The sequence below is a fragment of the Tachypleus tridentatus genome, chromosome 4, assembly GCF_004210375.1.
Source record: "Tachypleus tridentatus isolate NWPU-2018 chromosome 4, ASM421037v1, whole genome shotgun sequence".
Classification (NCBI taxonomy): Eukaryota; Metazoa; Arthropoda; class Merostomata; order Xiphosura; family Limulidae; genus Tachypleus; species Tachypleus tridentatus.
The window spans coordinates 83,807,762-83,835,232 of record NC_134828.1 but is presented as its reverse complement, the minus strand read 5'-3'; the positions used below and the strand labels follow the sequence as shown (position 1 = coordinate 83,835,232).

At 33.7% G+C, this 27,471-nt stretch overlaps 1 protein-coding gene across 2 annotated transcripts in view; it reads left to right on the top strand.

Annotated features, from left to right (window-relative positions):
• LOC143249584 (secreted frizzled-related protein 5-like) overlaps window positions 1–27,471 on the top strand; it is a 61,162-nt gene that overhangs the window by 18,851 nt on the left and 14,840 nt on the right. For both annotated transcript variants that reach the window (XM_076499698.1, XM_076499697.1), the window contains exon 2: window positions 26,489–26,566. In XM_076499698.1, the coding sequence (XP_076355813.1) occupies window positions 26,489–26,566 (78 nt within the window). The remainder of the gene's footprint in view (window positions 1–26,488; window positions 26,567–27,471) is intronic.

Genomic DNA, 27,471 nt, shown 5'->3' with positions numbered 1-27,471 from the left:
AAAGCTACACGAGGGTTATCCGCGCTAGCCGCCCCTAATTTAGCAGTGTAAGACAAGAAAGAAGGCAGCTAGTCATCACCACCCATCGCCAACTCTTGGGCTACTCCTTTACCAACGAATAGCGGGACTGACCGCACATTATGAAGCTTCCACGGCTGAAAGGGCGAGAATGTTTGATGTAACGGGGATTCGAGCCTGCGACCTTCAGATTACGAGTCGAGCGCCCTAACCATCTCGCCTTACTGGGGTTAGAAGAAACAGAACTTGTCGCATTGTTCTATAGAAAGTTCTTGAGTATGGACTTTTTAAACATATTTAAATTAACAATAATAAATTTTTACAATCGTATTTCCACCTTTTCTTCATTTCATTCGGTACTCTCATTTACTTGTACATTTGACCTATACAGAGCGTACAGACTTGAGTGGTTGGTCTTTTACCATCTTTTTTTTTAAATCAAAATCTTCAGTCGGAAAAAGCTAGCTTGTAAAGTTGTTTTCGATTAAAATATCGTGTCAGGTAAAAGCGAGCACTGACGTTTGTCAATCAAATTTCTGAGTGAATAAAGCCGAGTTGGAATCTCTTAATCAAAGCCCTGAACGGACGGTTTTTTGCAATGTGAGAAACTTTCTGTCGACGCTGTATTTTTCGAACATCAGTGGCATCAGACATAATAGCTCTTGCACGAGGGTCTTTTCAAGTGTTAAAGTCTATCTTGCTGTAGCATGATCAAACTAAATATGCTAAAACCAGAGCGTCTATGTGATTTAGGGCAAACGAATTCGTAGTATTCGTAATATGTACATATATATATATATATGTCCTTGCGACATTACTTAGTGCGCTCAATATGTGTACTAACTTTCATGTATATCTCGACATTTTGACACCAGATGTCGCAGGTTACGTTTTGTAAACTTTTATTTTATATCTGTTGTTTTGTATATTATCAACGCGTTTCTGTGTGTGTTTGTTATAATACTTTAAATATTTATCAACTTGCAAAATATAAATAAATAAAATAAATTAAGGAAATGCTTGGACAGGAATAGTTTAACACTTGGATTGTTGTATCTCGCTGATTACGTGGTTTTGCGAGATTTAGTGAAGTGGGAAATGTTGAGAATGAATAACGCCAGTTTAAGTAAAACAAAAATCGGCTGTGTGTGACTGAGTTCAAGGTAAACTGGTGGCGGGCTATTTGTTTCTTCTTCTGTATTTATTAATATTTATTACAGGAAGTTGTATATAAATTAACTTAAGCGTGAACATTTGAATTCCGCTAAAAGAACTTAATCTCGTTGTTGCTCTGTGAAACTAATATGTCATTAACTGACAAATCTGGAACGTTAGCTGATACTTTCTTAAGCAATTCCTGAAGAAAGAAAATGACTTGGCCATTCATATTTCTCCAGAATTTGCCTGATTGATTACTGAAACAGTTATTGGCGGTTGTCCTATAACTGTTTCTTTTCAAGTATACTTTAAGTAACGCAGTATTTCAGGATTATATGTTGAATTAGCTCTATATTCTCTGTTCTTAAGGTTAGTCTGCTTTCATAATATAAATTAGCATTGTGTATTATTCACGTATATAGTATATAGTATAGTATATGTAACGATTTTTATATGTGTTATCCGCTGTTCCTGTGTATAGAGAGGTATGAAGGTATTGGTTAATAAGAGTTTGTGCGGAGATGTTTGTGAATGTCTTAAAAATCACACAGAAAAGCGTTTTTGTTGTACAGGTTTAACTTGATGGGAATCATTTTTATAAACTCTTTGAAAACCGTTCATATTGTTATTATTGAATATATAAAATAAAACCAAATAATACACACTGCCCCAAACAAAAGATAGTTTGAAATCTTAACGTTATAGCTATGATAAGGCAAAACGCTACGATGAACTGTGAATGTGCTTCTCAGGGACACAGCGACATGTCTGCGGACTTCCAACACTAAGTACCGGGCTTCGATACCCGTGTTGGACAGAGCACAGATAACCCATTTTGTAGCGTTGTGCTTAACTACAAACAAACGAAGTGTCAGTTAATTCTTCACTTTACGTGAAAGACGTCTTTACATATCTACATAAACAACAAGGGTAATATGACACCTCCGTTGCTTTCTTACAATCTGAGGTCGAGAAGGCCATGTGGTTCAACTGGTAATTTCTCTAAAAGAGTTCGTTTCGGAGCATCTTTAGTGTATAATGTCACCTGGAGGGAAGCCACTGTACTTTCTAGATAAACATTTCTGAAACTTGAGTTTGCAAGTCGTGTCCAAATTTTCATTAAAAATATTGTAAAAAACGATATATGGAATATTTTTTTGTAAAATAAAATGAACAGTAATTAAAACAATTTTTTAATACGGCTTTGAGTGTACACGGGATCTTTGTGTGTGTGTATCAAAATAAAAAATACATCGATAGGTTTGGGGTCCTGCAGAAAAAAAAATTAATTAAAAGGGGGTTCCAGGGTGACTAAAGTTACAAAATCGGTGTTCCAAGAGTATTCCATACTCACACGATAACGACTGAAGTCCAGGACACAATAGTTTATTATTCCTCTTTTCCTTTCAGTGAGGACATTCATGAATTGATGAAAGTAATGTTAATTTCATTAGCACATGGCAGCATAAATAACCTTAGGATGTGACCTATGTATTGTCTATGACATTAATACCATTTCTCCGGATACAGAGATTGGTATGGCCCATCAACGACTATTCCTGCCCTACGCCATACCTCCACTACCATCATATTAATAACATTCATATAAAAAAATGGATTCGGTCACAAACTCGGCTCAAATGATTATACTGCTGTTATCAGGCTGCAGAATGAATCGCGATTCATCTGTGAAATGAATTTTGCTCAAAATGTCATAATGTTTTGTTTTGAGCATATATTTTTTCTCCTTTTTTCCTATTCTAACAGTCTGTGAGCTGTAACTGTCAGATCAACAACTAACGCTGACGGTTATCGGTTTATGAAACTGTTCCATATTTTCCTAAAGAAACAGTTATAGCAAGTTCGCAACAGCCTGTTGTGATTTGCTGGCATCTATTAGTTCGATGACTCTTTCACATAATTGAAATACTTAATCATTTTCAAGTTCTAGCCATGGTCCATGGTTTTTGAACAAGTTGGAGCACTTTAAACTATGATACGTATCAAAGTTATCTCTGACAAAATTATGTGAGTCTGCTATACGCACGCGCACACTGTAGGGTTGTTAACTGCCTTTTTTACATAGCATTGATTTGAAAAGAAGGGACTTTTACAATATTTTTTCTTTTCTTATATATAATATCCCAAATTAAGTTGTGCAGTGTTAAATTAACAAGTGTTAATGTGTTAATTTGAAGACTATGGAGTCTCCTTTATTTAGAATATATGATCAAAACTACATGAGCGCTAGCCGCCCCTAATTTTTGACTAACTGCAATTCTTTGAATACGCTTATCGACTAGTGGGAATTGATTCTCATTATTTTAACACATTAATTTATTTTGCGGTTATGGGGCACGAACAAGGGAGACTCTTGGGTTTACAGTCTGCCACGCTTATTACCCGTCTACGTACGTTTCTGAGTTTGTTGTAGAATGTCTAACTAAATAAGTCCAATGAAGGTTGTTTCACATTATTTAACGATATTTAACTTCACATTTTAGCGACTGGTACTTATAGATGTGCACTCAAAATAAGTATGAATATATGTGACGAAATAAGAAAAACACATTTTTATATTCACATTGTAAAACTCGTTCTTACTTTCAGGAGCTTTGAAAGGTTTATTCTGTTAATTGTTTACGTGTCTAAAGATGTTTGACAGTAAATCTTAAATTTTCACAAGTTACTGAGAAAGAAAAGCTATAATTTAAATGAGACAGGTTTTCCTAATGCCACTTGAGCATTACCTTGTGTACACTGTTATGGTTAGAAAATAATTTGTGTAATAGGGACGGGTAAGGTTAAAGGGTCTAAAATATCACTCGTTAAACTATCTAGCGGTTTTGTTTTAGGAGTCAAAGTAAATGTATGTGGCTCTTTTTTAACAACATAATAAATTATTTGGAACTTGCCCTGAAGTAAAACTCTTAACGATGTTGGTAGAGTGTAGTTAGAGATAATTAACTTGGCCAAATAACTTAACTATTGCTACAGAATGACTGAAGGATTTCAGCAACAACAAAAAGCATTTCTATGAATATTTTTATTAATGCCCAGAACAAGACTTCATGCAGTGAATATATTTTAAAATTTGTCGAATTCTTCTTCCACTTGAAAATGATTCAAGAATATTATCATGTTAATTAAACTAGCCTCATTCCATGAACATTTGCTGTAGTTTTCATGCCCTTCGCTTGAATTTTCCTTATTCTATCATTTTTCACGCACGCTATTTAAACTACGATTTCTTGCAGGAATAGTATTGGATACATCCTAGTCTATTTGGAGAAGTTTACGCGATCAGACAAACTCATATAGACGTAATTTTATTTAATAAAACTACACGTACGTAATTTTATTTAGTAAATTTACACAATCTAAACGATAAAGTAATTGTATTCATAAAAGTGTACAATTATGAGCGTTTAATGTATGACATGGTTTTACGAATTGAATCTCACCAAAACGAAGAATAAAACCAGTAGTAATGAAAAAATTAACCAAAAGATGTTCTTAGCAGACGGTCTATAAAACGAAAAGAAGCGTAAAATAAATGACAAACTTCGTTGATACTACAGAAGCGTCTGAATGTGTTTCATAAAATGTTAATTATATAGTTTTGAACGAACTCTGTATTCATATTTTAGATCTTATTACGTCGAGAAAGTCCATAGAAATTGTGTTAAGTGTTGTGTGAAATACTTTGTAAAAAAAAAAGTTGAAATGAAAGCCAGTTATCACGTGATGACAACAATATTGCACTCTCGTGTAGCAAACTCTTTGTATTGAAAATCAATAAGCGATCTGCATTCCCTGAACAATTGTTTTTTTTTTTAATTTAGCTCAAAGCTACACGAGGGCTATCTGCGCTAGCCGTCCCTAATTTAGCAGTGTAAGACTAGAGGGAAGGCAGCTAGTCATCACCACCCACCGCCAACTCCTGGGCTACTCTTTTTACCAACGAATAGCGGAATTTACTATTGTTTCTGTTACATTATAACGCTCTCACGGCTGAAAGGGCGAGTATGTTTGGTGTGACGGGGTCGAACCCGCAACCCTCAGATAAGAGTCGAACACCTTAACCCACCTGGCCTTGCCGGGTCTTACCTGAACAAAGCTCTTTCTAACGATATGAGACTTTTAGCTTTCGAATGACAAACGCAACCTTATTATATACATAATATATTTGAATTTCAACACTTAATATTTATAACGATTATTTTTATAGGTATATAACTATTCGAGCAAGTAGGATTTAAACGATCTTAAAATGCAATTATTTGACCCAGAAAATATTTGTCTCATTTACTTTCTTTGTTTATTTTCTACCATCCCCAATGACTCAGCTGGAAATCTTATAAAGCTACAAATCGGTGTTTGATATTTGAGATGGGCATAACATAAATACTCCACTGTCTCGCTTCGTGATTAAACAAAAACAAATTGCAGGTTTAAAGTGATCACAAGAAGAAAAAACTATGTATCTGAATTTTCAGAACAACAAAGTTAAAACAAAAGTTCGATTTATTAGAATTATTTAAAATATCCTATTTATTGGAGATTGTATTGTTTTCAATGGACATTGTTTCAGTTACTACTTTACGTGCGTTAACCTGCATGTTAAGATTGATCTGGGCTAGAAACTATTCTGATCTCGTTAAAACATTTTGTAACTTATTTATTTTTAAGTTATTAATTTTATCAATGGCAAGTTACAGTGTTATGATTTCAAATGGACAGAAATTTTAATTTGAGTTTAAAAGTTAATTAAATGTTAATATATATTAAATTTATCATATTTTCTAACAAGATTGATACACACAATTCTCTTTTTTGACGCAAATATATTTTAATATACAAACAAAAAACAAAAACAAACACAATTTATATTAATAGTTATCACAAATAGTTGTTACAAATAACGATTTATATACAATAGTTTCACAAAGTTGCAGATAATACTGAGTCTTATATCCGGTTTAGAACTGAATATTTTTATCGACGATCCAGGTTCACGTTGAGTAAATTAATTCTTAGTTAATTTTGTTACACCACACTTAAGTTAGCTAGCTTGATTGGCCTCACAACGCTTACTTTTTACCGATGAAGATGTTTAATGTCCATCTAGAAATACTAACCTCCGAAATTAATTCACTGAAGTTGAACGGATTGTCATTTTCGAAATCTATAAACGTTTCTAGTCAAATTCTGCAGTTTTCGGTTAATAAGCGTTAATAACAATTATACGGAAATTAAACCCATTAAGATATTTCGTCTACAACTTTTATTGTATGGTGTAATTAAAAACAAGGGAGAGAGGTAAATTTCTGATTGTAGCTTACCAATAATAATGTTTTATTACTGTCTCTCAGCTGCCTGCTTTTATACGAATCACGCGAGATTCTAGAAGGTTTAATAAAGCTGGAACACGCTAGCGTTTTCATAAAACAAATACTGCTGATTCTTACTCTTAAGAAGCTTCTACAGATTTAGAGAAAAGGCGGAACTTGTGCAATACGCATCCAACAATATACGTCACATGCATTAAAAACTATACTGAAACAAAAGTAGTCACTAAGATAAATGTACAAAAGTAAATCTGTTACAGTGCTAACTTATCTCTATGAAACATAGGCCATAGTAAATAACGATTTAACTAGTGTCAGGCTTAATACAAGTGATGTTACAGATTTTGGTGTCTACAGTTAGAATTATTTTGTATTATTCTAAAAATCAGGGATTTACTTAAAGTACTGTTACAAAAAAAAGACACTAATTTGACTGCAGATATTTTGTAAGCCCCTGCTATTCATGATTACTAAATTCAATATTTTAAATTCGAGCATCGTTCAAAACGATGAAGGCCCGGCAAGGCCAAGCGTGTTAAGGCGCTCGACTCGTAAACCCGAGGGTCGCGTGTTCGAGCCCCCGTCACACCAAACATGCTCGCCCTTTCAACCGGTCAATCCCACTATTTGTTGGTAAAAGAATAGCCTAATAGTTGGCGGTGGGTGGTATTGACTAGCTGTCTTCCCTCTAGTCTTATACTGATAAATTAGGGACGGCTAGCGCAGATAGCTCTCGAGTAGCTTTACGCGCAATTCAAAAAAAAACAATCAAAACGTAAAAATGTAATTTTGACATTTTAAGTGCGTCACAGTAAGAAGCAACGACTTATCACACTAAACTCATTATTTGGAGTTTTAGAACGAATTTCTTCAGGTAGATATAATATCATTTAGGAATGTGTAAAAAAAAAAAAAGAGGGGACGCAAGCTACAAAATTAAAAAAAAAACAAATTTATGTCAACTTGCTACCATAGTTTATTGTGTATCTGAACCGATAAAATAAATTCGAACAAACGTGATTGGGAAGACAGTCTGTATTTTTTAAATTATATTCTAAGAATGAATTGCTCTCGGTTTAGAAGTGTACAGCGTATTTTAAAAGAAAAAAAAAAGATTACATCATCTAATTCAAAGTATCGAAAAACCGTTGCAACTGCTCTGGTGAGACATTTTGTGAAGTAGATAGATAATTTAAAAAAATGATTGTTTTCTTTCTTAACATAAAAGCAACTCTGGATTGCACGAAGTGGTGATTTATATATAAATTATAGTTCATGTCAGAGAAAGGCTCATAAAGCAGACTGCGCGCACGGTTTGCGCAGCATGATGACGTTCTTCACGAGGCATGTGTGCGTGGATGTTGCAGGATGGGCGTTAGCAAACAGCAGAGATTGATAGCTTACTCAGGAAGTCAACTATCGCTAGAGAAAACCCGACTAATATTGCAAGAGTTATTCTTGCTGGGCCCCACTTTTGTTAATCGTTGTGGACCACCTTAAAGTATTCTCCTTGACAGGTCTGAAACAACAAGATGACTGGGGGGATTAGACCCAGTAAGATATTTCGTCTGCAGCTGTTATCACATGGTGTAATTAAAAAAATAAAGAAAAAAAGAAGGGGGTTAAAATTCCATATGAGACGTAAGTACATTGGGAACGTATTGTAGCAGTGCATAGAATTTCCTTAACAGTGATTGAAGAATACATCCACTTTTCTCATGTAGTATTCATTAATAATATTTCTATCTTCATGTGTCTGAACTGTCTGGAAATTTCCTTGCTAGTTCTACTGTTATTTTTTGTTGTTGTTTTATGAACTTCTATTTGTAATTGGCGATGCTTGCTTCTTCAAACACCTTTTATTATTTGTTAGCAGCATTTTGTATTGACAATTTTATACATATTTCCTCGACGCGGATTTGAACCGGAATTTTCGTTCGCACACAAGGGGTGCACTCTAACAGCTGAGCCTAAGAATTATTCTCCTACTTCTCCCTAGCAAGTTCTTATTGTTATTATTTTTAAACAACCCAAGCCAATGAAATCAAAATAATTATTCCTACCATCAATAATCTGTAAAATGCTACTTTCTGTTGATTGACTACTTGGAGTTATGGCAGACGATTGGACAAACTTTTAAAGTGCAAGAAATAGCAGACAGTGCCCAGTTGACCTATTTCGTCATAATTGTTCAAAATTCGGCCTACCACGTGAATAAATTACAAAAACGCACAAACATGGAACAAAGACCAGCTCAACAACTTATAACAATTATAGAAAAAAAACATCGCTGCAATGATGCTTAGAGTAGTGTTTCCCAAAATGGTGGCTGTGAAGTTTTTGCTGGGGGACCGCCAAAAAATAAGCCGAAAACATATGTGCACAGCAGTTCCTCGTTTAAAACTTGTGAACCAGATGAAAACAGCTTCTGACTGCTACTCACTAGCGACTCTTATCTGACTGGCACCTGGGATTTGAAACAGGTAAACCAATTGTTGAAATGTTTTGTACCACGTGGTATTTTAAGAAGAGCCTACTGGTATTTAATTTTTGAAGGTTTCTAAATGGTTCATACTGCTAATTGTAATCCGCAGGAATTCAAATTATTCTCATTTGCAAGTGAAACTTTAAAAGCCTGATGTGGCAAGCGAAACTTTCCACTTATTCATGCTAGAATGTCTATGACTAACTTTTACCGGCAAAAACATTCTTCATTGATGAAACTGTGATCAGCTAACATGGGGTGTGCAAACACACACAACCATACATCAAGTAGGTATGACTGCAACAAAATTTTACAGTATGATGAATTTTTTGGTGGGAGAAAGTTTGTGATAAATTAAACAACAACAAAGTCTGTAAAGCTGGGGAATAAGTTTTTGAAAAAATGTTTGTTTGTACAATCCTCCATTTTTATTTTTAAAAACTGCTGGCGAATGTGTAACAACAGATGGTTTGTTTTGTGAAATAGGTTATCATAATACTGGTTAAAGCACTTAACTTCCCGTGAAAGATATTGCTGACTCTTTGTACTCCAATGTTACCCAAACTCATAAGCCATATTCAGATTACTAAGTCAAGTCGATTGCTAAAACTCGGTGAGTTAGATTGAAGGCTGTTAGTTTGTTAAATGTAATGAAACCTGTAAGATAAATAGTCTTTCAGGTTTTGTTTAATCAAATAAAAACGATTTGGTTAGTTACTAAACTGTGAAGAATGATTCTTTCTTGCTTTAGTTCTGCAAGTTCAGTTTGACGAGAATTCTTTGTTGGGATTAGATATTTGACATTGTGTGGTAATACGTGTAGAGGAATAAGGAAAACTATATATTAGACAGCTGAGTTGGTACCCAGTGATCCATCATTGGGACAGTGGCAAGTATACGGATTTGAAAAACTCAAATATGTGGTCCATTTCCGCGCGGTGAAGATATAAAGGTAGCCCAATGTAGCCTTGCTCTAAGTTTGCATTAGGGACACCAATCACACCTTGTAAACAGGAAAGTTCAGTTTTTCACTGTTTAAACTTTACTTCCTCTTTAATGTATTCTAAACACTAAGAAACCGCGCAGGATCGCAAAAGTTCCCCCTTTTCAATTCGTATTGAACTTGAAAATGTGATATTCCAAAACTGTTTTCTGTTGTTTTAGATAGTAGCGACTGATGATTTCGAAATGGACACTCAGGTTTGATCAACAATGGCTACAGATTTTTTTTTCATTTTGTTAGTAATGTATCAGAAAAATTGTTTAACTTTGTTTATTAATAATTTTTTGTCTTCATTTCATAATGAACAATAACTAACGGAAAATTTCCGTCACAAGTTATTAATATTAGGAGTCCAGTACTTTTTATTTTGCCTACCCAATGGCTAAGGCCGGAACTGCCATACCTTTGCCCTAGTTCTGAGTATTAAGTTTTATACAACTTAGTCATACACCCTTCATCCACTATTTAAACTGAACTACTAAGACATAAAAAAAAACAAAAACACAAACAAAATTGAGTTCGGCACGGCTTCCATAAAATGAGCGTTACTTTGTCGGAAAATGGAAGGGAACTAGTACAAGTTCAAATAAGCACCAGCTTGTTTTAACCCCTGGTGATATCATCGTAGTCCATTTTATTTAAATAATGGGTCAGTGGTGGTTGTATTTCTTCGATAAATAATGGACTGGCTTCATCTTGGTCTATTGTGTTTGTTTAATTAACGAGTACGTGGTGTATGTTTGTCACTGATTACTTGTACGTTTATGGTTTTTGTTTGATTTTTGTTACGGATGGTTCCACAAAGTGCAGATCTGTGATTGGTTTGATTTGCATTTACTGGATTACAGGTGTCATGATGATCGACTCCATTTTAAAAGTAATTGGTTTGCTGGTTGTTAAAAGCAAAGCTATACAATGTGCTATCTGTGGTCGGCCTACCATGGGTAACGAAAATCCGGCTTTCCGGTTTCTTGCGTCGTAGACATAAATGCTGATTGTTGAGCCCAACTGGGTGTGTGTGTGGGGGTGGGGGAGGAAGAGAAAGGGAAGGAGGCGTTCAGAAGTGAAAGTTGTTAGATATTGTATTAACGTTATACTGTAGGTCTATGATTGAAATTAGAAGTGAAAGTTGTTAGGTATTGTATTAACGTTATACTGTAGGTCTATGATTGAAATTAGAAGTGAAAGTTGTTAGGTATTGTATTAACGTTATACTGTAGGTCTATGATTGAAATTAGAAGTGAAAGTTGTTAGGTATTGTATTAACGTTATACTGTAGGTCTATGATTGAAATTAGAAGTGAAAGTTGTTAGGTATTGTATTAACGTTATACTGTAGGTCTATGATTGAAATTAGAAGTGAAAGTTGTTAGGTATTGTATTAACGTTATACTGTAGGTCTATGATTGAAATTAGAAGTGAAAGTTGTTAGATATTTTATTATGTTATACTGTAGATCTGTGATTGAAATTAGAAGTGAAAGTTGTTAGGTATTGTATTATGTTATACTGTAGGTCTATGATTGAAATTAGAAGTGAAAGTTGTTAGGTATTGTATTATGTTATACTGTAGGTCTATGATTGAAATTAGAAGTGAAAGTTGTTAGATATTGTATTATGTTATACTGTAGATCTGTGATTGAAATTAGAAGTGAAAGTTGTTAGATATTGTATTAACGTTATACTGTAGGTCTGTGATTGAAATGCATGCTTGATTAAAAATAATTTCATGATATCTGGCTGAATTATTAAAACTCCATCACAGCTTAAAAGCTATCCACGCACTTTTGATTGACCGAATGCTGTGTTGGGTTTTGAATATCACTCTGGCCACAAGGTACGGATCACGTTTTTAGCCGCAACGCCATACGAACTATGAATCCCAAGATTTACAGTTTCTGCAAGCTAAAGATTAGGCTACACCCTGCCCATGATACAGATGTCGATATGGTATGTGGCAGTATTAAGTCTCACGCCCTTGACTGTACTGGATATATTAAGTGAGGCACGTTTAGACATGCTAAAAGTTGGGGTGAAAAGGCTAATTTTTCTACATTTAACGTAAGTTATTTTCACAGATCACGCGCTGGTACAGCGGTAAGTTTACGGATTTACAATGCTAAAATTAGGGGCTCGATTACCCTCAGTGGATAGCCCGATGTGGTTTTGCAATAACAAAGCACACACATAGTTATTTTCACGGATATCCCATCCGATGGAAGGTACGATCTCCCACTCGAAAATTAAGATGTAAATATTTTGATTTTCAGTTTACTTCTATTCCGCTTTTGATAATGTCTGTTTATTGTATATATTTCATTATGTTATATTTAGGTGGCTGATTTAATTCTAAACCATTTATCTTGCTTTACTCTTGTTGCTGAATTGTATAGAAACCTAGATACGTACATAAATTAGTCAGACATATTAGAAAATAAACACCCAGATGTATAATACTGGTTTATTTTGTGGAAATTGACATTGTCAATCCACACACACACACATACATATATTTAATAACAATATAATGATTTGCTGTAGAATGTTTGTTTTTTATTTTATTTCACACCACTTTCCTTTGCCTTTGATGAAAATAAATAATGCTGCCAGTTTATGAGCTGTCACAGTACTTTGCTTAACCAGGCCATTTGTCATTTGCATACCTGTTAACTGAAGTCAACTTCCAAAGATCTGTTGTTTTCAAAATGCACGTGCCATACGAAATTATCCCTCCCTCCATTGGTATATCTGCGGACATAGAACGCTACGAATGTGGTTTCGATACCCCTGGTGAGAAAGCACCGATAGCCTTCTGTGCAGCTTTGTGCTCAATTCCAAACAATCAATCCATTTTGTTAAAGTGTTAAAATGTCCGAATAAGTAGACTTCTTTCATTGTATTATTTTTTAGCTACCAACAATTCCCCTTAGTGGGCTCAGCAGATAGCCCGATGTGGCTTTGCTATAAGAAAAACACACACACAATAACGATAAAATTTCTAATAATTAATAATTTAAGAAAAGCCACAAATGGATCTTATTATTCTCCCACATTTTCTGTGTACTTTTTAAATTGGTTTGATTGCTTATGTTGGTTAAGTAACTCTAAACACATTTGTGTTAATAAAATTAAACTGTCATATAGTGAGTTTGTGGTAGTCATAGTGCGTAATATACACTCCATACCTTTTAAAAATGGTGAAGTTTGGAAGAATGCTGTTTGATATATGTGTGCCTGAGCGTTAACCAGCTGCGATACACATGAACATTAGATGAATTTGGTAAACTTTGGTATTATTAGTTTCATTGTCATGAATATTTGAAGTTTTACGAAAAAGTATAGAGAATTCAATATTTTAATTAATATCATTTCTCAACAGATGGCGGCACATTTAAAACCGAGAAAATAAGAAAAAAAATAATGTTCAAATCTCTTGCTGTACCTTTTACGTATGAGGTGTAGTATATTTTATTCTCGTGTATTTATCTGGCCAGGATTGTGTTATTTTCTGGCATTACTTATTTATTTATTATTATTATTATTAAAATTGATTAATAACATTGTTTTGTTTCAGGTTACATGAAGATTGTTAACCCTACTTTTGTAAGTAGCTGTCATTAAATAGGTTGACTTAAATTGTTATTAAGCTTCTGTTTTCCACAATTGCTTACAGGAGAAAAAAAAATTGTGCTTGATACGTAACCGTTAGGAATCCTAAAGAGCAATTAGTCACAACAGACAGTGTACTGTAATTAAGCTTCTGTGATTGAGTTGACGCCAGAGAACCTAGAGTAAATCGTAATAAAACTGTCAAGCTTCACTGGTTCATCAAGTACCATTTTGCCACGAGCTGAGTTGTTGGAATCCAAGAGACATTTTCATCAATTCACAACAGTGAAACTTTACGGCGTAGAGGTTTTTAGCATATCAAGCACAGACGTAAACCTACGCTTAGCCTTTATGAAATGCCTTCTTTGAACCGATCGCTGTGATACACAAGAACTTTTTGTTGATGTAAATAAAATAAAACTTTATATCTGTATTTGTTTACATGATGCTAACGCACTGTTGCATGCAAAGTTTTTCATTTGGAATATATTTTTAAGGTACTTTGTTTTGTAACTAAAAGGTTTTGATTTATGATATTCCAAACAATATTCTCTGCTTCATTCCAATGGTTGGAAAGTTTAGGGTAATTAAAATAGACTTTTGGTCGATTTCAATAGTTGAAAATTTAGGAAACTTTAAAATAGCCTAATTCTTAATTGAAGTTTCATCACAATATAACCTATTAACCCCAAGAAGGTAATAAAACTGGAACAATAAAAGCATGTCTTCCAACAGCAAGTTTGAAAGATCGTGGGTTTCATTATGTCACTCGCATATATTGCATACAAAAGTCTCAGCTTTCTTGATACGTGGAGATAGTGAGCTACAATGTGAAAAGGTTCACATTCTGTTCCATACATCTTGATAACATATTTTTATCAGAAACTTCTTTGTCAACCGAGATTCTCTCTGTTTTATCCACTTTGTGAACAGCATTCAAAGCTTATTTTATGTATAGCGTTTCGTTTGATGTTAATAAGTATTGCAACATGAATAAAGTTAAAAGTCTGAAGGTATAAAAGTAGTAATTTTAACAAACTCTGTACTGCGTGTTATTATGACCAATTTTTCAAATGACTGGGTCGCTGAGTGCATTTCTTGCACAACTCAGGTGCGCAACAACACTTGTATTAAGGTAACTGTCGATTCTCATTATTTACTAATGTAAAATTCTATCAAACTTTAGTCGCATGATGACGGTTAATGACAGTAATACTGTTTACAAATCACATTATATTTCTAACGGACAAATTGTTTGGTTTTCTAGTTTGTTAAATGGAGTTCTTTCTTATTATCTTAGACATAAACATTATTTCTTTTCAATCTGTTGGGCGAAGTGTACGTGTAATGAATTGTATGATGTGCACATGTTCCTAGTAGTACGCGAGAGGATTAAGTTAGTCTGATGGAAACTACAACCTACGTTGTATCCATAGTTTTTGTTTTCATCAACTTGTATCTTCTAACTGCTATCACACGTCCTACTAGAAAATATAATATAGCGAACAAAATAAAATGATTCTGACGTAATGTCATGAAATCATGTTAGAAACGGAAATTAAAAAAATAAAGTACAAGGCGAGACCGGCTTTGTTATTAATTTTTAATTATGGTAAACCAAACATATACATTAAACTGGAGTACATCAGTCGATGAAATATAAAAACTAGTTATGCTAAATTCTAAGCTACGTTTCCGACTATAACAATACAAGTTACATGCCGATTTTACACAAAGGCAGCCGCTTCGAAATGGCCTCGAAAGTTGTATCGGTGTTGGTTTATTTTCCATTGTCACCGTACTTCTTTGCTGTATTGTTTCTACATAGCTGTTTTGCTTTCGTGTCATTTTTCAGTTGTTTTTTATGAGAATGGGCGAATCTTACTCAGTGGATCTGTCGTGCGGGATCTTTTAAAGCTAATTGCCTGGTCGTGACGGTGAGCTGAGCTTTTCATGATGTAGCTTAAACTTGATTCAGACAAAATGATATACACACTATTTGTTTCTCATCTGCTTTCAGTTATTTAGCACATTGTTCACATTAGGAGTGTTAAAGTTTTAATTGCTATTTGAAAGTATAAAGACTTGAGGAAACTGTGAGACGCGTGTGCACACATGAAAATTATTTTTGGACATATTTATTTATTGCATGCAGGTGAAGTAAGTAGCCGGCTGTCCTGACCTTAATGCTTTACTCTTCGAAACTTTCCTCGAGACATCAGATCATCTGTTTTACTGAACTTTGTTTTTAAATAGCTTCTTTATTGAAAGAAAACAGTACATCACAACAGGATTACTTCCGTGCAACAGTGTAAGAGATCGTGGTTTTCGAATCCCTTTAAGTTACAGTATCATTATAACTTATTTTCAACAGTTATCATTACTCTAAAAATTGGATGATTTAATAATAATTTAGAAACTGGTTTTGACTCTTGGGGGATTAACGTTCGTATTTTCTGAAACCATGAGGGTCACTGGCTGGTTCATTTATACACTTTTAGTGGTACAATAATTCTGTTTGAACGCTAACAGAGAACAATATGATGTATAAACAAGGTTAATCATTAAACAAAATTAATATATAGGTTTGTGTGTGTAATATTTTTATTTTATTATAACCTTATTAACATATCGCTTATTGACCAAATATCTAAAATTGTAATTTATTTATTAATATGATTCTCTTTCGATTTACAATAATGTCCATTCGTTGTTGAGACACACAAGTCAGAAGTATTTAAGAACCTTTTAAAGTTACCGTGGCCGTACAAACAGAATATTAATCGGAAGGATATCTTTACAAAATGATTGATAATTTATATTTACAGACACATACACAAAATGTAAACAACCATTATGTTCTTGAAGTATGATAAGTAATGATGTTTTTCAGATATCAATCAGGCTATATTGGACGCCATCTTTTTCACTATGTGAGAGACAAAGTTTTATATTTTATTGAATTGTTAAACTTAATAATTGAAACAGAAGATATCCGTAAAATAAAACATACATTTACTATTTTTAAGTAGTTTTATTTCCTGCAGTAATAACTGTAGTTTCTTTAAAAATTGCCGTTTCTGACTGGGCCACCAACGGCGGGTCAAGATTTCACAGAGTTGCTATAGCTACCTCTCACTCTTCAGGTAACTGCTAAAGTAGATCCAGGTAGACAAGTACGAGACTCTTGGCCTTTACATAACCGCTGAGGCAGATTCACTTAGTTTTATTTCGTGCAGTAATAATTGCAGTATCTTTAAAAACTATTGTTTCTTCCTGGGCCTCTAACTATCGGTCCAGAGTTCAGAGTTGCTATAGTTATATTTAGGAATTAAAAGTAGCTAAATCACGAACTTCGTGAACTGAAGTTAACTTTGATTGTTCAAAGATTTGTGTGGCTGAGGAATTCGTTTATATCTCGGCACTTGCACCCAAAAGGTGCGTGCACCGATAATTAACAGGCTCTAATAATTTTAATCGACATACGACCAAAGTAGAGATTCAATCGGACATGCATATTTTAGTCTTCATTCTCAACTTAGATATACTTTTAAGTGAATAGAGATATATAAACCTTTTCACGCCAGTAAGAAGTATTTTTCCTCCTATTGTCAGAAATAATAAAAATAATAGCAACAATTTTCATCAAGTGAATTAACCACAACCCAACAAAGTAATAATAATAATTTAAACTACAGTAGAAAGTTGTAGCCTATACCTATCCAAAAATATCGTTAGTAACTATCAAGTCATTATACGAACTCACCATTATCCCAGACTGTATCAATTCAGCGGTGTAAATTAATGTATGAATTGTCCATCACGCAGACATGTTTAAACCTGTATAACCCACAGCTGTGTGTGGCAATACAAAATTGTTATTGAATATTTCTCGAAAGAAACACAGCAGAAGTGTAGAAGGAAATAGCAATTATTAACACTCCTACGAAAAGACGTTTCTAGTCCTGATTTCTCCAAGCCCGTTCCCCTGGCTGTGGTTTCGCTAGATAGTAGATAGGGACAGTGGGAATCTCGTTAATCCATTCATTAATGGATTTAAATGGCAATTTCATTTAAATACAAAATTATTAGCCTAATATTAATAACCTTTCAAGTTGCTCTGGGGCCTATTAGGCCCCACTTTTCGTAGGAGTGTTAAAGTAAAACAAAGCATTAAGTGGAAACTTATATATACATATATATTCTACTTTCTAAAGCTTCAACTGTGAAGTTATGAAGAAAGGAGGTGTATTTGTTTGTCGTTAATTCTTAAGTATGGTTTAAAAATATATTGATGTGGTGAATAAATATTCGTAATTAGTTTGAAGTGTCTTTCTCTTATAGAGAATAAAATGCGATGCAACATCACGAAGTTGAGATAATGACTTTGATACAGTGCTACCAGTTGTCTAAATAGTTAAGTTCCTCTAAATTTAGCACTGTGTTTGTGTTAAGTCATTACCAGACCTTTTTTGTTGGTGTTTATTTCTGACAAGAAATCGTACAAGTGGTGCCATTGGGTGTACGTGTTATCTCCACATTAGTGATGTCGGTGTGTGTCGTCATCATGAATTTCTCCAGAGCTCGTATTTCATAACCACGTCTAACCGAGAATTTTCTTCAGATCCATTTTAGGCCCTGAGAGATAGAGGGCGGGATGCAGACAGGTACAAAATACTCTCTAACATATTTGTAGATTCAATGATTACAGTGAAGGCAGAACGAAGCTTGCGCAAATAAATATACAGTGTTGTCTTTGTACCACACTACCAGTGTTAATAGGTACAAGATTAAAGTTTACTTATCATTCTAAGATTTAATGTTTTGCGTGTAAAAATAAGTAAAGAAATGGTGAATAAGAAGTCTAATTAATTATAATGGTCATAAGACAGTCTTATTAAAACATACCATTTCTTTGACACTGTATTATTTATCTGGTCCCTTACGGTTGTTCAGAAAAATAACTTTTTAAACAATTTCGGCCACACTGTTTGCTATATCTATTAGTTCACACTACAGCAGCTGTTGCTGTAATAAGAAGTTTAATCAAGAAAGAAAAACGAATTGAATGTTCAGATAATTACAGAAGAATTGCGAAAAGTAAAAAAAAATTAATAAATTGAATAGAGTTAGGAAAACATTGAGGAAAGATGTCTTCAGGTTAAAACGTTAATGAATTTTCAGTAGCGTAAAGGACAATAGATTAAATATTAATAACTAAACTCGATATAACAAAGTTCTTGTAAAGAAAGCAATAGTATAGAAAGGAAAATAAACAATACAGTAAAAATTCAACCTTTTTATATAATCAGTACTTTATTGATTTGATTTAACACTGAACGTAATGTTTTCGTGTGATACAGTTGTAAATATAAAACGTTTCAGGGCGATAAGAAATATAATGAGTCCCTGGGGCTCAATTTATTTGTTGTGACAAACAAGACTTAAACTAGACACAAAGATTAATGGCCTTGTGTAATTCAGTTGTTTTTGCAGGCGTCAAATCAACAACTGATTTATGTATAGTTTTAATTGCAGTAAGCGTTCAGTCGCTTTGGAAATAACTAATGAAATGCTTACTTATAAATATGGTAATCTTTCTCTTTAAAGAAACTTAAAATTAATGTCTTGTGTGCTCACATTTTGGATTCGCACTGCAAGATCTTCATCAGTAACATAATTTTTATCATCAGTATATTTACATATATATAATATCGCCTCATAAACCATTTTACCTTTCTATTGAAGCGCTTCAACCATTTGAATTTAGATAACAGTACAAGAACTTACCAGTAGAGGTTCTATAAGTATGAAACATAAGTTAACTTCCGATTACAAACAGAACGGAAATTCCAAACAAAAATAATTTGAAACGTAATATTTTAAAACGAAACTTTGGTACTTAATAATAAACACACAAACTTTCTCGTTCTTCAAATGTTATTTAGTAAGGCATAGCACGAAGGATAAATTGTTAAAAAAGTGAGGCAAATTATCATAATGATATACTGTTTACATTATAATTGGGTACTGAAATTAGTCGTGTTCTCTCGTCTATACTTTTAGACAATACAAAGAACTAATGGATTTTGAAAGTTTTAAGTATGGAAGGATACGTTGAGTTTAGTAGAGTCACACAATTGCAATGTGTGTTTTGTTTCGAGTTTTTGACTCTTTTGCTTTATAGTTATTTGAATGTCTGCTTGGTATAGTTATTTGAATGTCTGCTTGGCACATCTTTCTTGATTTCGTTTTTGCTCTGATGTCTGTCGATGTTAATCTACTTATTGTTCACAAAATTTCTTCCTCTTTTGTTTGTGTCGTTGATGACGTATTTGTTCAAAACTACAATTGATTTTGACTTGCTTGTACCGTGATCTAACCTATACAACGATGGGAGAATAAGTTTTTAAATCAATTTTGATCTCTCTCCAGCAGTGTCTTTGTTTGTTTACAATTAAGCACAAATTTACATAATGTGCTATCTGTGTTCTAACCACAACGGGTATTGAAACCCGGTTTCTAGCGGTCTGAGTCTGCAGACATACCGCTGTGCTACTGGGGGCCCACCAGTATAAAGCAGATTATTTCGATGTCATGAAGTTTTATTCTGAACATTTTGAACTTCTGTCTGTAAAACTACAGTTTTTCTGTAGTCTTTTCACTAATTTCTATTTACAGCTAATTCTGCGTAAGAATTAGAATATGCAATAAACACAGTGGTACAATATATAGCACAGCTTTTACAAAAAAAAACTGAGAAATTATTACCTAAAACAGGTGTATCTATTAAAAAATGTAAGACGTCTGTTTCTTTGTGATTTCAGGAACTTTTGCAAATACTATTGCTTTAAAGCTCGACCACATCAATAGTTTTAGGAAACTGACAAGCTGATGTTGCCTTAAATGGGTTAACTGGTTTTCGTTGCGATGATCTGACCTAGTAGTTGATAAAACTTCTCGATTTAGTAGAACGTACAAAAAAAAACAACAACTGACGTATAGGTCACCAGGGTTATGTCAACTGTGCTTTTATAATACTGAAACGTGAAAAAATAGAGATGGTTTGTATAAGAGCGTTGAAAACGAACAGTAAAGAAACAACAAACGTGTCTTGAGGACTGTTTCGGCTTTCCGTTGAACAAAGTATAAACAGTTTGCATTGGTTTCTTATTTGTTGAATAAACAAAGAACCATAGTCTGCACCTTGTGGACTCCTGCATTGAAATGTTCAGGAAGATATTTCAACGTCCAAGAGGTTTCGGTTTATTTATATTTCTGCTTTTTTTATCTTCTAGCCAGCGAAAAAGTATATTTATGATAAATAACTTAAGTACTTTCTATATTATTACAAACCTTTCAAGTTACGCCAAGGTAATTTTCTTCAGTCACCACGAGGACGTTTCGGAGATTCTGTATTCGCTTCCAATTTGTTCACTTTTTTGCCTGTATACTTATTGTCAATATTTTTCTAGCATATTTCAATCCAACTATTGTTTGTTCAGTAGTTATTTTCTAAAGGTTCTGGAGGTAGTTTATCTAATATTTTTCTGTTTTCAAAGACATGGAAATGTCTTAATTAAAATCAACAATGCACTGTCAATCTTACTTAAATTGGTTTGTATTTTTTTAGAAAAATAGCTTTGGTAACATAGATTATGGATCGTAGTGTATCTAAAGCAAAGTTTAATTGTATTTTCAAGACGGCTGGTATTGGTATTAAAACATTGATTAAAATAAAGTACAGAACAATGTTTCGACTTTCTTAAGTCATCTTCAGGTTAACTTTGAGAATATATTTTTACATCAAGTGGATTTCTCTTCATCACAAATTAAAGCAAAGTTTATAGATTCGGATATGATCTGGAGATTTAACTGTACAGATCACAGGCTCAGGAATGCGTATTTAAGTGATCAGATTTTTCGGTAAAAAGTCGGATGTATATAGATTCACGTGCCTATACAGATTTAGGATGTTTTGGATATAAATGTTTATTGTTTTTGTTAATTGCGTGATTATATTAAGGTATATACATATTAAAGTGGAAATTTCTCTTAGATTTCTGCACGCAATTTCAGAGGCTAAGCTAGGGGTATGCACTCAGCTGTATAGATTTAATTCTATAAATTAAGGTACCCCAATTCGAAAAAAGTACATACATATTTTAGTGTAAAGATAACAAATTGTTGTTCCAGGTGCGTTGATATCCGGATTTTGATATATAGGTAAAAGTTTTATAGTTTTAGGTGTATCGATGTAACTGTACTATATTATTTGTTTTCTTTTATGGCCGAAAAGCATGGATTGAAGTTAAAGACACATTTAGGTTTTATTTCAAAATTCTAATATCAAGAAATGGAACACATTTTCTAAACTCTAGTTTGAGACATATTAAAATGTTAGGCTGCATGTGAATTATTGTACAAGACTCGGACATGTAGATTTTCACCATAGAGTTCTTTCTTTTTTATAAGATTTAACGTGTGTGAGAGAGAAGATTAAGGATGTGTAAAAATATCTTGTTTTGAAGATTAAACGTGTGTGTGAAAGAGATTTAGAATGTGTGAAAATATCCTGTTTTGAAGATTAAACGTGAGAGAGAGGAGATTAAGGATGTGTAAAAATATCTTGTTTTGAAGATTCAACGTGTATGTGAAAGAGATTTAGAATGTGTGAAAATATCCTGTTTTGAAGATTAAACGTGAGAGAGAGAGAGAGAGAAGATTTGAAATGTGTGAAAATATAGCTCTGGGATATACAAAAGCTATTTTATGAGAATGGAGGGTACGAATTGTTAAATGAATATTGCGCTTGCATTGCATATAGCTATTCTTTCAGCTGTTTAACATTTCTGTGTTATGTATTATGTCACTTGCGTATTTTATAACATGAAGTAATGTCATTTCAAACTTGACAGTGTAAGTTGATAGCCTAGGAGCGTAAATGTTAGGTTTCTGGTTGTTATCAATACGATTGGCTGTACAAGGCTAAGTGAACATCACATCTCTAATTAGATTTCTTGAGTTGAGACCACATAACATAAATTATTTAAATGATATCATCATTGATATGTAGTCTTTTCTTGGCAATCGTTCCGAGTCTTAAGAACTTGCCGCCTCTCTGTAGGAGTGTGGGGCATAAGGGTTGAAGTTTTATGTTCTGTTTTACACGAACGTGCCAAATTGTTATCAGATTCGATATTAAAATGCACTGGACGCACTCCTGTGAAGACAACAAGTGTCGTTATTTTTACTAAATATGGCATGAAGCACCAATATCTTACTTAGCCCTTTATTTGGAGAAATCCTTCGGGGAGAAAGTGGTAAATCTACGGATTTAACGCTAAAATCAGGAGTTAATTACCCTCGGTGGACAAAGTAGATAACCCAATGTGGCTTTTTTTTATAAAGCACGCGAATATGGAGAAATAACAATAAAAGGCAAGTGGCGCACAATATTTCGTTCAACTTGAGTGGTGTGGTTATAAAATCTCGTTTAAAACGTTAATAAATTTAACCATTTAAGACGCGCTCGGTATTCAGTCTTATGGAACAATAATATTGCATATTTCATAAGGTAATTAGTTTCGGGAAACCATTCAATAGAGACAATAAAAACGAAGTATGTCTTAACATAATTAATGCTAATACTTTTTATTTTAAATTCGTCAGAAAAATTATTCTGTTCTGTTTAAGAAAGCTAATTCAAGACTCGACACGTTTCACGTTGTTAAAAAAGTAGCGGCAAAGACTAAATTTCATAATGACATATCACGAAAAAAACAATAACTGGCCTTATAAATGTAAGTGTGTTGAAACGCATGCTCTTTCAAAGATGGCGTAATGTTTTGGAAGGATCAACGGGTTTCTTCCACTTGTGTAAGCCTGTTTGGAGGCCACGTTTTGCTTCATCGCATATTTTTTATCAATTCCTCATCTAAAACTTCACATCTCGCATTTCTTGTTTCGCATCGTAAGGCATGTTGTTCGTACACATGAATAAATCAACAGGTTTGGTTGTCTATATTATCACAGGTGCTGTAGTGGCATAGGTGATCTCGAAGGATAGAATATATTTAGCTGCTAGAGGTTTATTATGATAAAGCATAAACTCATTTTTTATATGAATCGTAAATTAAAGATTATTATAGCATTTGCCACGAACTGATGGAACAGACATATTAATATTTGTCTTTTTTTTTTCATAAATTACGTTAACGTAAAGACAATACACCGCTCTCCATACTTTCTCAGTGTAACGAGGAACTGAAGGCTCTCTTAACTATTGTCACTTGACCAAAGTCCAACTCGGCAGCTAAACTAGCTTTCTTCACTCCATTCTGGCCTTTGGGAGCACCTGACCTTATATGAGTTCTAAGCATCAGCACATCGTGGTGTTTACCGTTAGATTCAGTGGAAACAGTATACGGTGACCTTACCCCTTGTAAAGCTGCCCGTGGCCTCACCCATACAAAGCCCATCTCACTGTTATAACCATTATTCTGTACTCAAGATTTCTTGCTGTTCGACCCAATCGACCAAGGGATGTTGCAAGACTTTCTTCTTGAAGATATTTATTTTAGACTTATTACTTAATCAGTTATATAAGTGTTATCGACTTTAGCATATAGACACACACAAACCCATCAAAGTTAGTATGTGATGAACTGTATTTAATTTAAGATAGTGTGTTCACTTAACTAAGCGTCATCGCTGCTTACTTGATAGATTATTTTAATTATATTTTATTGGTAATTACATATGTTTACTCGGAACTTCGTTATCTGCATACAATTATTCGTATATATTTTGTTTGTTTTTGGAATTTTGCTCGAAGCTATACGAAGACTATCTGCGTATTTCGTCTGTAATTCAGCAGTGCAAGACAGCTAGTCATCACCACCAACTGCCAACTCTTTTACCAACGAATAGTGGGATTGACTGTCACTTAACATTCCCACGGTTGAAAAGGCGAGCATGTTTGGTACAACGAGAATTTGAACCCGCGACTCTCAGATTGCGAGTCGAGTGTCCTAACCAAAGGCCATTTATATCGGCCTTTTAGCTAAAATGTTATTTTCAATGATATTTTCATACGTATTAGTGTAAAATGAAAGTTTAGTTTTGTGACTTCCATAGGACTAAATCATTGTTCAATTAAGGTGTTTTCATTTATTGCTGAATAAATATTTCTTGTAAGAATTAGGGAAGGATAGTTCTTTTGGGAACCCTCCCCCCCTTCCCAAATTCACTACCGCTTACTTTGGTATATTGTTATCTCTATTTCTGGTTTGCAAATATATGATGTAATAACAAACAAGCTATTGTTTGTTACTATTGGCTGGTACTCGCATATAAAGTGTGATTTTATAAATATGTATCCAAGAAAATCAAGAAGTTTAATCACCTCTCAACTATATAAAATCAATTTTATCCGTTATTCTATGAGTTTGATTTAATAAAAACAAACTTCCAAAGAAAACCACTCATACAATGCTATCTAGTAATCCCTAGGATGACACAAATTGAATGTAATAAGATGGCTGACGTTTGGCTTCATTAAAACAGTCTCTCTCTCTCTCTGATTCACACACACACACACACACACAGAGAAGATCACTGTAACAGACCCATTGGTTTTTGGTGGTGTATAGGATTACATTTGCTTGTAACGATATTTTAACGGATTTGTTCCAATAAAAAATACTAAACAGATATGTATGTATAGAAAGGTATTTATGTCCATACAAATGTGGACAATTTTAAATGCATCAGTTTAATTCATTGGAATATCAAATGTAGTGTATATGTGTCTTACATCGCAGGGAGAGGACCTAAGATAGTCATTATAACATCAAAATATATATAGCTTTCCAACCACCGAACACATTTATCACAGTGACTATGTTGAGTGTGTTCCTGATATACTGTAGAAAACTAAAAGTGTGTGTGTGAAACCTGAGACAGTGACAGTATTTCTGAATTTCTGTTTGACTATGTTCTTTGATATTAAACAAGTTTCCTTCCAGATTAGCTCCTAAGCCTTTTCTAACTATTTATTTAGTTAAGACTGTAACACTTCTAATTATATTCATTAATCTAATTTTAGATATGGTCTCATTATATGTCTTATTGTCTCCTCCCTCATAGGTTTATATAGGTTTGTAATAAATCATCTGATAAATTAACAGGTATGTATTAATGAAGACAAATACGGTCGAAGAACTATTTTATTTACATGATTCATCGAACATTTCAGAATGTATTTATTCCATCATCAATGAAGTCTAAAAACAAGATATATAATATGTATAAATAAGGTAACGTTTTTTAAGACATTGAAGAATAACAAAGCTTTTACAAAAACAGGAACGAATTTGCGAGTAGCCTTAATGTGTATGTGTGTGTGTATCGAAATCATGAGATAGACTATAGTAAACAATATGGCGAACATAAAAAGTGCAAACTGAAAATATATACTAATTACATCAGTCACAGTTCAAGATACACGAGCTGCAAACTGGTGGTGGTTCTTTTACTTATTAAAGCAGTTTTAGTTGGAAAGATGTCTGTACATTATTAACATCGGAGTAGTTCTTTGAAACTAGGTTTTCATTAATGAAAAGTTCAAGGTCTTTAAACCTAGTTGTAACGATAGTAAGGTTGTTAATTGATATGTTATGGTTCGTTTTTTTCTCGGTTTTTTTATGTGTTTTTATGAACCTACATGTCGAAAAAAATCCTAGCGAAATTTGTAATATTTCTTCATTAAATATTTTAAGCCATTTTTCCGTTTAATTTTAGTTACTGAAATAAATATAACATATCAGTTGGTTTGATATATATTAATTTTTCATTCATTGTAGAGCCAGCGCCATGTATTGCTTGTAGCCAGCCAGATACGTACGAAAACATGATTGACAACTTTTGTCGAGCAGATTTTGGTAAGTTTTTTGTTTACAGATTTTTTTTTTTTATTTAACGCTTGACTTTGCTTAAATGTAAGCCTGGCCTGATGAACCATGACATTGAATGAAAGACCTTGTCGGCACTGGATATAGCAGATATAATTTGGGTCACATATTGTTATACATTTTTATTTTCTTTATGTTCTTAAAATTGCAACTGCACGATTTTGACTTACACTTGTAGTAACTTCAACACTGGTATGGCTTTTTCACTCTTTTTCTAGTTGTTACCACAACCTCTTCGTCTTTTGGTAGCCATCTTTAAATTCGGTTTCATCTTGGATCCACTTTAACAGCCATATACTCCTAACAATCCTCCTTGTCTATTCAATCTAAGTTTGCCCTTCTACTCATAATGTTCTTCATTATGGCATTTACTCGTTCATCTGAGTAGGACGAAGGCTTGTGGTTAGCATCTCTGGCTATGAATCTGAGATTCAATGGTATGTGTTACTTTGTCACAAAATTATACTCCATAGTTTGGTGTCGTGAGTATGTTATAAGAGAGACAGTCCAATCCTGCTAGTAGATTAGATTAGCCAAAGAGCTGACGGTGGATGCTGTTGACTAGCTAGCTACTTTCCCCGTGGTCTGTGTATCCGTTCATAATTAGGGATAGTAGAGAAATCTATTTTATAGCTTGCCACGGATATCGGAAACAATTGTTCACTTGTGGCGCTGCTCTTGTATGCGTATTTGTCCATCCACATGCTTCTTTTGCATTCAGTAATCTCTGTGACCTAGTGACATCCATAAATGCTCTCTGCCATCTAGTGTGCGATTAAAATAAAGAGGTTTATTAACAAAATATAAGTTTCATCGTTATACTTAGTTTCCAATGGAGGAAAAAACAGAAAAAAATGTCTTTATTATTTTCAAGA